The sequence below is a fragment of the Carcharodon carcharias genome, chromosome 31 (genome assembly GCF_017639515.1).
Source record: "Carcharodon carcharias isolate sCarCar2 chromosome 31, sCarCar2.pri, whole genome shotgun sequence".
In the NCBI taxonomy this organism is placed as follows: Eukaryota; Metazoa; Chordata; class Chondrichthyes; order Lamniformes; family Lamnidae; genus Carcharodon; species Carcharodon carcharias.
In genome coordinates this window covers 16,953,593-16,965,698 of record NC_054497.1, presented here as the reverse complement: position 1 = coordinate 16,965,698, position 12,106 = coordinate 16,953,593, and the positions used below count along the sequence as shown (strand labels likewise).

The 12,106-nt window shown below is 44.2% G+C and overlaps 1 protein-coding gene across 2 annotated transcripts in view; it reads left to right on the top strand.

Moving 5' to 3' along the window:
- The window catches only part of LOC121271770 (transcriptional enhancer factor TEF-1-like), a 76,279-nt gene extending 64,733 nt beyond the window's left edge, over positions 1-11,546 (top strand). Inside the window, exons 8-13 of one of the 2 annotated variants that reach the window (XM_041178023.1) lie at positions 4,021-4,085; positions 4,464-4,597; positions 8,734-8,907; positions 9,189-9,329; positions 9,860-10,012; positions 10,852-11,546. In XM_041178023.1, coding sequence (XP_041033957.1) covers positions 4,021-4,085; positions 4,464-4,597; positions 8,734-8,907; positions 9,189-9,329; positions 9,860-10,012; positions 10,852-10,965 — 781 coding nt within the window. In that variant the 3' untranslated portion in view covers positions 10,966-11,546. The remainder of the gene's footprint in view (positions 1-4,020; positions 4,086-4,463; positions 4,598-8,733; positions 8,908-9,188; positions 9,330-9,859; positions 10,013-10,851) is intronic. The other variant, XM_041178024.1, reaches the window with a different exon arrangement.
- Positions 11,547-12,106: the final 560 nt, after the last annotated feature.

Below are 12,106 nucleotides of genomic sequence, written 5' to 3'. Positions count from 1 at the left end.
CTACAAGAGCCTCTCAGCCAGTCTCACTACCCTGTCCTTTCCCTGTGGCCCTGAAAATGTTCTCTCTTCAGATGCTTATTCAATTCCTCCTTGAAAGCCTCGATTGAAACTGCCTCCACAACACTCTCAGGCAGCATTCCAGATCCTAACCACTCACTGAGTGAGGAAGCTTTTCCTGATGTCGTCATTGGTTCTTTTGCCAACCACCTTAAATCTGCCCCCTCCACTTGTTGACACTTCAACCAAAGGAACAGTTTCCCATTGGTTTCTCCCTGTCTCCTCTGTCCAGACCCCTCATGATTTTGAACACCCCTATCAAATCTCCCCTCAACCTTCTCTCCTCTCACGAGAACAATCCCCAGCTTCTCCAATCGATCCATGTAACTGAAGTTCCTTAACTGTGGAGCCATTCTTGTGATCCTTTTCTGCACCCTCTCTAAATTCTTCACATCCTTCCTGCAGTGCAGTGCCCAGAACTAGATGCAATGCTCCAGTTGAGGCTAAATCAGTGTTTTATTAAGGTTTATCATATTTACCTTGCTTTTGTGACCCTATTTGTAAAGCCCAGGATCCCATATACCTTTTTAACCGTTTCCTCAGCCTGCCCTCACGTCGTCAATGATTTGTGCACATATATCCCATGGGGAATATTTTCCCCCCGTTGGGGTGGGGGGGTGGGTAATTGCGGGAGCGGGAGCTGGCACCAGTGTCCGTCCTTCCGATCGGCGCCCCCGATTAGGAGCGCGCCACCATTTTCCGTGGGCGGGCCAATTAAGGCCTGCCCAGCATGACATCCGCCAGGACACGCTATACACTCCCTGTGCGGGCGGGGGTGTGGGGGAGATTCCCTCAGCCGGGAATGTGATCTTTCACACGTGCGCGCAGCAGAGCGCTCTCATCTCCCTGAGGCTAAGTGCTGTCTCAGGGAGATCGGCTCCGATTCAAATGTTGACAGAAAGGTAATGGGGAAAAAAAATTCCCTGATGCCCCCTCATGTGACACTGTCACATGGGTTGGGACATGTTCTTAACTTTTATTTAAACATTTATTTAAAAGCCCTCATGAAACCCCATCCTGCCCGTAGATGAGGTTTGATGCTTTTTCCGAAGGCTGGATGGGCAGGTCTGTTAATCAAGTTAATTTGTTTTTTAATGGTCTTAATAGGCCGTTGACAGTTCGGCGGGTGCACTGGGACTCTCACCCGACATATCCCCGTGGCATGTGATGTGTTGGCGACTGGGCCCCTGCCCCCCCAACCTGCTCGCCGACCGGAATGTCTCTTTCGTTCTCATACCCACTACAGATTTGTATCCTTGAGTTTATATTGCCTCTCCTCATTTTTTCCTCCCAAAATGTATCACCTCACGCTTGCGTCCGTTGGATTTCATCTGTCACATGTCTGGCCATTTCATCAGCCTGTTTGTGTGCTCTTGCAGTCTCTCACTATCCTCCTCCATGGTTTACAATACTTCCAAGTATTTTTGTGACCTGCAAATTTTGAAATTGTGCACCTGTGCACCCAAATCCACATCGTCAATATAGATCATGAGAAGCAGGTGTTCTAGCACCCGGCCCTGGGAAACCCCACTGTCTACCTCCCTCCCTCCTGCCTGAGAACCAAGTGTTCAAATCACCACGCTCTGCTTCCTGTTGTCCAGCCAACTTTGTACACATGCTGCCTTTTATTCCAACTCCACTGGCAAACCCAAGAGGTGACATTTTATCAAATGACTTTTGGAACCCCCCTGTTACCTTGTCAAAACTCAAGTTAGCTAAACACAATGTAGAATCATAAAATGGTTATTCACCTTGAATAAATCTGGTCTTAGTTAATCCACACTTGTGCAAGTGACTGTTAATTTTGACCCAAAATGATCTTTTCAAAAAGCCTTCCCACCACTAAATTTAAACTGACTGATGGGTAATTACTCAGTTTATCCTTACAGCCTTTTTTTGAACGAGGGTGTAACATTTGCAATTCTCCGGTCCTCCGGCACTACATCCATATCTAAGAGGATCGGAAGATTATGAGCAGTGCCTCTGCGATTTCCACACTTACTTCCTTCAGCTTTCTCAGTGCATCCCATGGGTCCTGATGACTTTAGTACAGCCTTTTTAGTACCTCCAATTCATCAATTTTTAGTCCATCCAGCATCTCAATTACCTCCTCTTTCACAATGACTTTTCTTTGGTCAAGAAAGGTGCAAAGTCTTCATTTAGTACAAAATACTGTGGATGCTGGAAATCTGAAATAAAACCAGAAACTGCTGAGAATAGTCAGTGGGTCAGGCAGCATCTGTGGAGAGAAACAAGAGTTAGCTTTTTGGGTCAATGACCTTTTGTGTTCATACAGAACCTCAGCAATGCTTCCTATCTCTATCCAGATCCCCTTTTGGGTGACCAGTCAGCCCTACCCCACCTTCCCAACCCTTTTACTATTTCTCTGCCTATAGAAGACCTTTGGATTCCATTTTATGTTATATGCTGTTACAGCGGGGGTGGGACTAGAAAATGGCGGGACCAGAAAATTCCGCTGGCGGGAGGGACCTGAAAATTCTGCCCGGTCTCTCTGCCTCTCACGTTTCATTTTTACTTCCCCTCTGAACTTTTTATATTCAATCTGGTTCTCGCATGCATTATCTACCTGGCCTCTGTCATACGCACCCATTCTCTGTTTCATCTTACCCTCTATCTGCTTCATCATCCAGGGAGCTCCAGATTTTTTTGCTTTACCTTTTCCCCCTCATTCAAATGTTCCTCAGCTGCACGTGAGCCGTTTCCTTTTTAAAGGTGGCCCATTGATCGGTTAGCGTTCTGCCTCCGATCTTTGATTCCAACTTACCTCGGACAGATCTCTTCTTACCCCACTGAAATTGGCTCACCTTGAATGAAATATCTTTACTTGAGATTGCTCCTTATCCTTCTCCACAGCTAACCTAAACTTCTAATACGATAATCATTGTTTCCCTACTGATACTTGATTCCCTTCCTCATTCCCAGAACTAGAGCAATTCCTCTCCACTGGTTGGGTCACAAACATACTGTTTAAGAAAATTCTCCTGGACACACTTCAGAAACCCTCTTTGCCCACCACCCCTGCCTTTACTGTATTGCTATCGCAGTCGATATTATCAGTGAACATTTTGCACTTCTCTTTAATTTCCCTGAAAATTTGCTGCACTATATCTTTCCCAGTAGTTGGAGACTTATAGAATACACCCAGTGGTATAATGGTAGTTCCTATTGTTTCTTAGCTCTAACCTAATAGATTCTGCCCTTGACCTCTCCAGGAAACCCTCTCTCTCCAGCATTGTAATATTCTCTTTAATCAATACTGCCATCCTCCCCCTTTCTTCCCTCCCCTATCGTTTCTGAACATCTTTTATCCAGGAATATTTAGAACCCAGTTCTGCCCTTCTTTGAGCCAAGTCTCCATTATCCCTACAACACCTTATTCCTAAATGGATAGTTGCACTTGCAGTTTGCCAACCTTGTATGCGACGCTTCATACTTTTACCTACATGCACTGTAAACTTAATTTAGACCTTATTGCATTCCACCTTACTCTGGCCCCACCTAATTCCTACCGTTTCTTACTCTAGTGCTTTTTCAACCCTTTGCGCACTTTCTTTAAGTAAATAGGTTGCACAGTTTTAACATCAAACTGCTGAGGCTCAAAGCACTGGCTCACAGTGGGATGAGCTTGTATTTGGTCAGTTTTTCACTTGGTTTTTGATTGATGTTGTGTTTGTTGGGGGCACTGACCAGAACCCGGTTCCAAAAGGAGAGTCCTGCCCTTGTGTCTCCTGCTGACTGACTGTAGGAGGGGTGTTAGCTGCAGGAGTTACATCAAAGAACTTCAGTAAAACTCCAGTTTCCTGGTGAGTGGTTGTCCAGGGAATAAGGGCCATGGATGTTCGGAGTGACTGACTTTTGTTATTTTCACAGGAAGCAGATGCTGGGTTGAGGGACACTGTTGTTGTCATTGTTTTTTTCTTAATGAACATTTTTACCTTGCAGTGTGAAACCTTTCATCCAACAATCATTTGCTGTTCAGCCAAGTGTAGGCCTTGCTCCAGTCTTGGGTAAGAAAGCTTAGCTTGGTGTAAGCAGTCTTAATTTGGTGTTGGCATTGTGCAGTGTTCTTGATAGACGATGGTGGATTGTTGTTGGCACTGTGTGCTGCTCCTGCTGTGCATTAACATTTCCTGCATGTTTGGCTGATTGACCTGAGGCAAATTGGCAGATCTATACAGCCATTGGCTCAGATAAGCTAACATGGTACATCATCCTAATTGCTTTTGTTGAAAAGTTCATGGTGAGGTGGTAGATCGCGACTAACAAAGACTGGCTACCAAAATGTAATAGATGAGTTTCTGAAGGAGGGTATAATACTGGGCACTGATGGTAGAGCTACCTGAGACATGAATGAATAAATTTGAAGCTGTAATTCTCCCACCCAGGGTATGATGCTGCTTCCATTGGCCTCTCGCCAGCCAGTTCCCATCCAGCCTGGCAGGGTCGCTGCATTGGAACTCCAAAGATCAGGCTTGTGGAATTCTCAGCTTTCATGGAACAACAAAGGGATCCAGAAAGCGTAAGTACAATCGGCCAGTGGAGTTGTGGTTGGACTTTCGGCTTAGAAAATTGGGGTCATTGAGTTTTGCAGTAACGGTGGAATTAGTATTCCAACAGTTACTATGGCAACACCCATATTTGGTAGGTGCAGTCGTGCATTTTTCATACATAAGATCATGAGAAATGGGAGCAGCAGTAGGCTTTTCGGCCCCTCAAGCTGCTCTGCTATTCAATGAGATTATAGCCGATCTGATCCGACCTGGACTCCACTTTCCGGCCTGTTCCCAAGAACATTTGACTCCCTTTTTGATCAAAAATCTGTCTGAATCAGCCTTGAATATATTTAATGACCCAGCCTCCATTGCGCCCTGGGGAAGAAAATTCCACAGATTAACAAACCTCTGAGAGAAGAAATTCCTCATCATCTCCATCTTATTCTGAAGCTGTGCCCCCCTAGTTCTAGATTCCCCCACAGGAGGAACATCCTCCAGCATCGACCCTGTTAAGCCCCTTCAGAATCTTATGTTCCAGTAAGGTCACACCTCATTCTTCTAAACTCCAATGAGTATAAGTCCAACCTGCTCAACCTTTCCTCATAAGACATCCTCTTCATCCCAGGGATCAGCCTAGTGAATCTTCTCTGAACTTCATCCACTGCAGATATATCCCTCCTTAAGAAAGGTAACCAAAACTGCATACAGGACTCTAGATGTGGCACAGTCGTAACAAGACTTCCCTACTTTTATACTCCAAGGGACATAAAGGTTAGGAATAAGAAAAAAAGAGAAGCTTTAGGCAGATACCGAGGGCTCACTACAGCAGAGTCCCTAGAGGAGTATAAAAAGTGCAGGGGGCAACTTAAAAAGGAAATTAGGAAAGCTAAGAGAGTGCATGAGAAAGTATTGGTGGGTAGAATAAAGGAAAACTCAAAGGGTTTTTTTAAATATATAAAGAGCAAGAGAATAACTAGGGAAAGAGTAGGGCCAATTAGGGACCATAGAGATAATGTGAGTGTGGACCTGGAAGATGTGGGTACAGTCCTCAATGAATACTTTGCATTGGTCTTCACAATGGAAAAGGACAACACAGGTATAGATATCAGGGTGGAGGACTGTGAAATATTAGAGGAAATTAACATGGAGAGAGAGGAGGTACTAGCGGGTTTAGCAACCTTAAAAGTGGATAAATCCGCAGGCCCAGATGAGATGTGTCCCAGGCTGTTGAGGGAAGCACGGGAAAAGATATCAGGGGCCCTGGCAGTAATTTTCAAATCCTCTCTGGCCACAGGTGAGGTACCAGGGGACTGGAGGACTGCTAACGTTGTCCCATTATTAAAAAAGGGAGGAAGGTTTGACCAAGAAATTACAGGCCAGTCAGTCTAATCTCGGTGGATACGGTATGATTGTGAGGAGCTGAAAAGCTACTGCGTGGTAGTGAGAGGCTGAGCAGACACAGTATGACTGTGAGGGGCTGAGCAGATACACGGTGATAATGAGGCATTGAGCAAATACACTGATAGTGAGAGGCTGAGCAGATACACTGTGATGATGAGGAGTTGAGCAGATACACTGTGCTGATGAGGAGTTGAGCAGATACACTGTGATAATGAGGAGTTGAGCAGATACACTGTGATAATGAGGAGTTGAGCAGATACACTGTGATAATGAGGAGTTGAGCAGATACACTGTCATAATGAGGGGCTGAGCAGATGCACTGTGATGATGAGGAGTTGAGCAGATACACTGTGATAATGAGGAGTTGAGCAGATACACGGTGATAATGAGGCATTGAGCAAATACACTGATATTGAGGGGCTGAGCAGATACACAGTGATAATGAGAAGTTGAGCAGATACACTGTGATAATGAGGAGTTGAGCAGATACACTGTGATAATGAGGGGCTGAGCAGATACATTGTGATATTGAGGGGCTGAGCAGATACACTGTGATAATGAGAAGTTGAGCAGATACACTGTGATAATGAGGAGTTGAGCAGATACACTGTGATAATGAGGAGTTGAGCAGATACACTGTGATAATGAGGAGTTGAGCAGATACACTGTGATAATGAGGAGTTGAGCAGATACACTGTGATAATGAGGAGTTGAGCAGATACACTGTGATGATGAGGGGCTGAGCAGATGCACTGTGATGATGAGGAGTTGAGCAGATACACTGTGATAATGAGGTGTTGAGCAGATACACTGTGATAGTGAGGGGCTGAGCAGATGCACTGTGATAATGAGGCATTGAGCAAATACACTGATATTGAGGGGCTGAACAGATACACTGTGATAATGAGGGGCTGAGCAGATACATTGTGATATTGAGGGGCTGAGCAGATACACAGTGATAATGAGAAGTTGAGCAGATACACTGTGATAATGAGGAGTTGAGCAGATACACTCTGATAATGAGGAGTTGAGCAGATACACGGTGATAATGAGGCATTGAGCAAATACACTGATATTGAGGGGCTGAGCAGATACACAGTGATAATGAGAAGTTGAGCAGATACACTGTGATAATGAGGAGTTGAGCAAATACACTGTGATAATGAGGGGCTGAGCAGATACATTGTGATATTGAGGGGCTGAGCAGATACACTGTGATAATGAGAAGTTGAGCAGATACACTGTGATAATGAGGAGTTGAGCAGATACACTGTGATAATGAGGAGTTGAGCAGATACACTGTGATAATGAGGAGTTGAGCAGATACACTGTGATAATGAGGAGTTGAGCAGATACACTGTGATAATGAGGAGTTGAGCAGATACACTGTGATGATGAGGGGCTGAGCAGATGCACTGTGATGATGAGGAGTTGAGCAGATACACTGTGATAATGAGGTGTTGAGCAGATACACTGTGATAATGAGGGGCTGAGCAGATGCACTGTGATAATGAGGCATTGAGCAAATACACTGATATTGAGGGGCTGAACAGATACACTGTGATAATGAGGGGCTGAGCAGATACATTGTGATATTGAGGGGCTGAGCAGATACACAGTGATAATGAGAAGTTGAGCAGATACACTGTGATAATGAGGAGTTGAGCAGATACACTCTGATAATGAGGGGCTGAGCAGATACATTGTGATATTGAGGGGCTGAGCAGATACACTGTGATAATGAGGAGTTGAGCAGATATACTGTGATAATGAGGAGTTGAGCAGATACACTCTGATAATGAGGAGCTGAGCAGATACACTGTGATGATGAGGAGCTGAGCAGATACACTGTGATGATGAGGAGCTGAGCAGATACACTGTGATGATGAGGAGTTGAGCAGATACACTGTGATGATGAGGAGTTGAGCAGATACACTGTGATGATGAGGGGTTGAGCAGATACACTCTGATAATGAGGGGCTGAGCAGATGCACTGTGATATTGAGGAGTTGAGCAGATACACTGTGATAATGAGGAGTTGAGCAGATACACGGTGATAATGAGGCATTGAGCAAATACACTGATATTGAGGGGCTGAGCAGATACACAGTGATAATGAGGAGCTGAGCAGATACACTGTGATAATGAGGGGCTGAGCAGATACACTGTGATAGCTTCCAGGGCAATGGGCCAAGTGCTGGAAAATGGGATTAGTGCAGTCAGATCTTTGTTGACCGGCACGGACATGATGGGCTGAATGGCCTCCTGTGTTGTAGGCACCTGAGTCAAAAAGACCTGAAATTCCTGCCCAAAGTGAACCTTTAATCGGTCCATCAAATTTTCCATCTCACCTGTGACGATTTCTGTAGTGAGCAGGGCTGGAAAACCCCTCCCCTTAGTGGGATTTTACTGCCCTGTCACTGTGGAGGTGGGACTGTAAAATGCCTTGAGCCATTCTACAGCAGAATCGTAAAACCCCACTGGAGTAACATCCCACCCCTTGTCTCCGTGTTTCTCTTTGCCAATGCTGCTGAGTTTTTCCATCATTTATCTGTTTTTTATTTCTTCTCTTGGATTGGGTATTTTGGGATATTCCGAGAGTAATCTGCTAGATTCTGTTCCTAGGGCAGCACATAGTCTCTCTTTGTTTAGAATGATTAACTGGACAAAGCTGTTTACTCTCTAGTTGTGTCCCAGTTTCTAACTGAAATTTATCACTTGGCATGTTCAAACACTTGCAATTTCTGATCTTCCTTTGCAGTACAATAAACATCTCTTTGTCCACATCGGCCAGTCCAGCCCATCCTACAATGAGGCGCTACTCGAATCAGTCGACATTCGCCAAATCTATGATAAGTTTCCAGAGAAGAAAGGGGGACTGAAGGAGCTGTTTGAGAAAGGACCATCTAACACTTTCTTCCTTGTAAAATTCTGGGTCAGTAAAAATGATCAGGAAGACGTGTGCTGATATCAGTGTGCTTACTTCAGTCAAAATAACATTGTAAAAACTGGGCATTTACAGAGGCATTTGAGTTTGCATGAGGTGTGGGAAAATTGGCAGGGAAACCGTTTTGTAAATCAGTGACCACAGAGAACTCCAGCCAGAGAGAAACAAACAAATGAAAAACATCCAGAGTGAATCAAACCAGAGAAGGAGGAATGTGTTTAGTTTGCACTTCAAACTGACCAAACTTTACTATTATGTTTTATTCGTAGGCTGATCTCAGCATTAATATCCAAGATGAAGCAGGCATGTTCTATGGAGTCACCAGCCAGTATGAAAGCACTGAGAATATGACCATCACCTGCTCCTCTAAGGTCTGCTCTTTTGGAAAACAGGTCGTAGAAAAAGTTGAGGTAAGTTCTTATTTCCTTCGTTTGGTAGTTTCCAGGTAGCAGTGTTAGTGTCTGGCGTTTGTGTGGTTTTTGTGCAGTTTATGGCCCTAATCTACCCGGTGAACGCTCTGTGACAGGCCACTAATCTACCTTTGGGACACACCCGGACACTACCCCATGTGGTCACATGTCGGAGCTGCCTGTAACCAGTGTCACCGGGCGGAACGCAGGGTGCAGGTGTAGACCTGATATCTGCAGCTCTGTAGAAGGAAAATCTGATTGTAAGTTCAGTCCTACCTCCCAGAGATGTCATTCTCCGTGTTATATGGTTAGGGGAGGAAAGTTTTCCCAACATTTTTAACTGACTTTATCCTGTTGGTCTATTGCTGTTTTGTATTTTCTGTTTTCTCCCCCTTGTTTTCCTCTAAGCTAGAAAATCTTGCTGTTGTCTGTTGGGGATGTGAGTGGCCATTTGTTTCCACCTCTTCAGAGCTCATCCTCTTCAATTTTCCAGGTCCTTGTCAAAAACTGCCTTTATATTCCTCTCTCAGACAGAATATGCCCGATTTGAGAATGGCCGCTTTCTGTACCGAATCCATCGATCTCCAATGTGTGAATACCTGATAAACTTTATCCACAAATTAAAGCAACTCCCGGAGAAGTACATGATGAATAGTGTCTTGGAGAATTTCACCATTCTGCAGGTATTGTTGCTGAGAATTATTGAAGTTTAAGTAGAGAAGAAGTTGATTTAATTATTGTATGTTTGCCACTGTCAGTCTCTCACTGGAGTCATCTACAGTTACCTGCTTTTCTCCATAAGCTTGAATTTTTTTTCTCTATTTCAATATTTATTCAACTCTATTAAGCATTGTGAATTAATTAGCTTCAATGGCCATTTGTAAAAATATATTACATAATTTTAATAGTCCTTTATCTGAACTTTTTATGCCTTTTATTACTAGTCCTAAATATATCTGCACTTGGTATGATTTCATTCACCAGTAGGAATAACATTTCAGTTTGCTTTCTAAACTTTGAATGCTTAACTATTCTATTAACTTCCCTGCTCTAGTTGTATTGCCCCTGGTCCTTTAGGTGCCATAGCTTCCCATCATCTGTAGGACCCCAGTGAATCTACACTCCACCTTTTCTAAAACTCCATTAGCCTTTATGGAACACAGTTCAAAACTGTTAACCAATATCTTCCACAGATTCACCATCACCTCAATGTTTCACTATTCTACCCTATAATCCTGGAGTCTGACAGAGCCTTTTTTTCCACTTCTGATTCTGCTTTTACAGATGTGTGTTGCCTGACCTGTTCGCTGTCTGCCTGATCTGTTCACTGTCTGCCTGACCTGTTCGCTGTCTGCCTGACCTGTTCGCTGTCTGTGCTGTGCACCCCATCGCTGACTTGTTCACTGTCTGTTTCTCACTCTGTTTTACTCCATAGTTCAGTATCCTGTGGTTCTCACTGTCTGTACCTCACTGTTCAGTTTCTATTTGAATTAATATCCTGGCATTCTTCAATCTTTTCCAGGTGGTAACCAACAGAGACACACAAGAACTGCTCTTGTGTGTTGCATATGTCTTTGAAGTCTCAACCAGTGAACATGGAGCTCAACATCACATCTATAGGCTCGTGAAGGACTAGATCAAAGCCTTGCTCTTAAATTTGGACGTTACCATCTAGGAGGAGAGTCTGGATCGGTTTGTGGTGCTAACTTTTCCCAATGCACCATTCTGAAATTTCACTCGCTACAAACCCAACCAGGCCTCTTCAATGAGGCTAGATTTCTGTATGACACAAAAAAAATCTAGAGGCCGGGTTTGCAATGACAGCGACTGTATCAAGGTTCTCTCGAAGGTTGCCCAATGCTTCAGTGAAAATGACAACATGTTTGCCTTTAACCAAATCATAATCTTAATTTAACTGGGTTGAGGGAGGAGCCCAGGAGCTGCGTATTTGTATTACACCTCAAGGTCACTCAGGTCGTTCAGCATTTGTTATTGGTAAACGTTCCCTTTTATCTTCATTGCTGATTAGAAATGATATCACCAAGTTAAAACAAACTTTGAGATAAAATTGAAAGAGAGAATTACTGAGCCTACTGATGCAAAAGATTAAGTAGTCATTCATCCCTTTGAAATGGCTAAAGTGTGTGTGGCCCTGACTTATCCACACTCACATGCTGGTGTGGAAACGGTAAATAAATCATCTGAAAGTGATCTTTCCAACCTGCATCAGCCTCATACATCTACAGCCAGCCAACCCCCTCCCTCCCTACCTGTGCACAGGGGGTGGGGGCTACTGCTTCTGCAGGTATAAATATGCCGTGATAATTATTGTAATGGTCGCAGAATGCCCTTAGCACTTTGAGTACTCTGGCCAGGTTAGAGAAGTGTGGGGGTGGGAGTGTGTGTGCAGGCGTGTGTGTGTGTGTGTGTGTGTGTGTGTGTGTGTGCGCGCGCACATGTGCGCAGGCATGTGTGTGTGTGTGTGCGTGTGTGTGCACCTGCGCAGGCATGTGTGTGTACCTGGATGATGGCCATAAGCATCACAGTGATGGGCTCTTCAGTTACTTAGACAGAGAAATGGTTTAAAACAGAAAGGGAGCTGCACTGGGGACTGACAAATGTTTACTTTATTCACACAAGCTGTGAACCAGGAGATGTTTTGTTCATTCTGTTTATGTTTTCAGATTCTGAGAAATATCTCTCCCAGATATTCTAGAGGTTCAGTTACAATGAAAGACTCAGCCAGTGCTTGGAGGGAACTATGACCATTCCTCTGC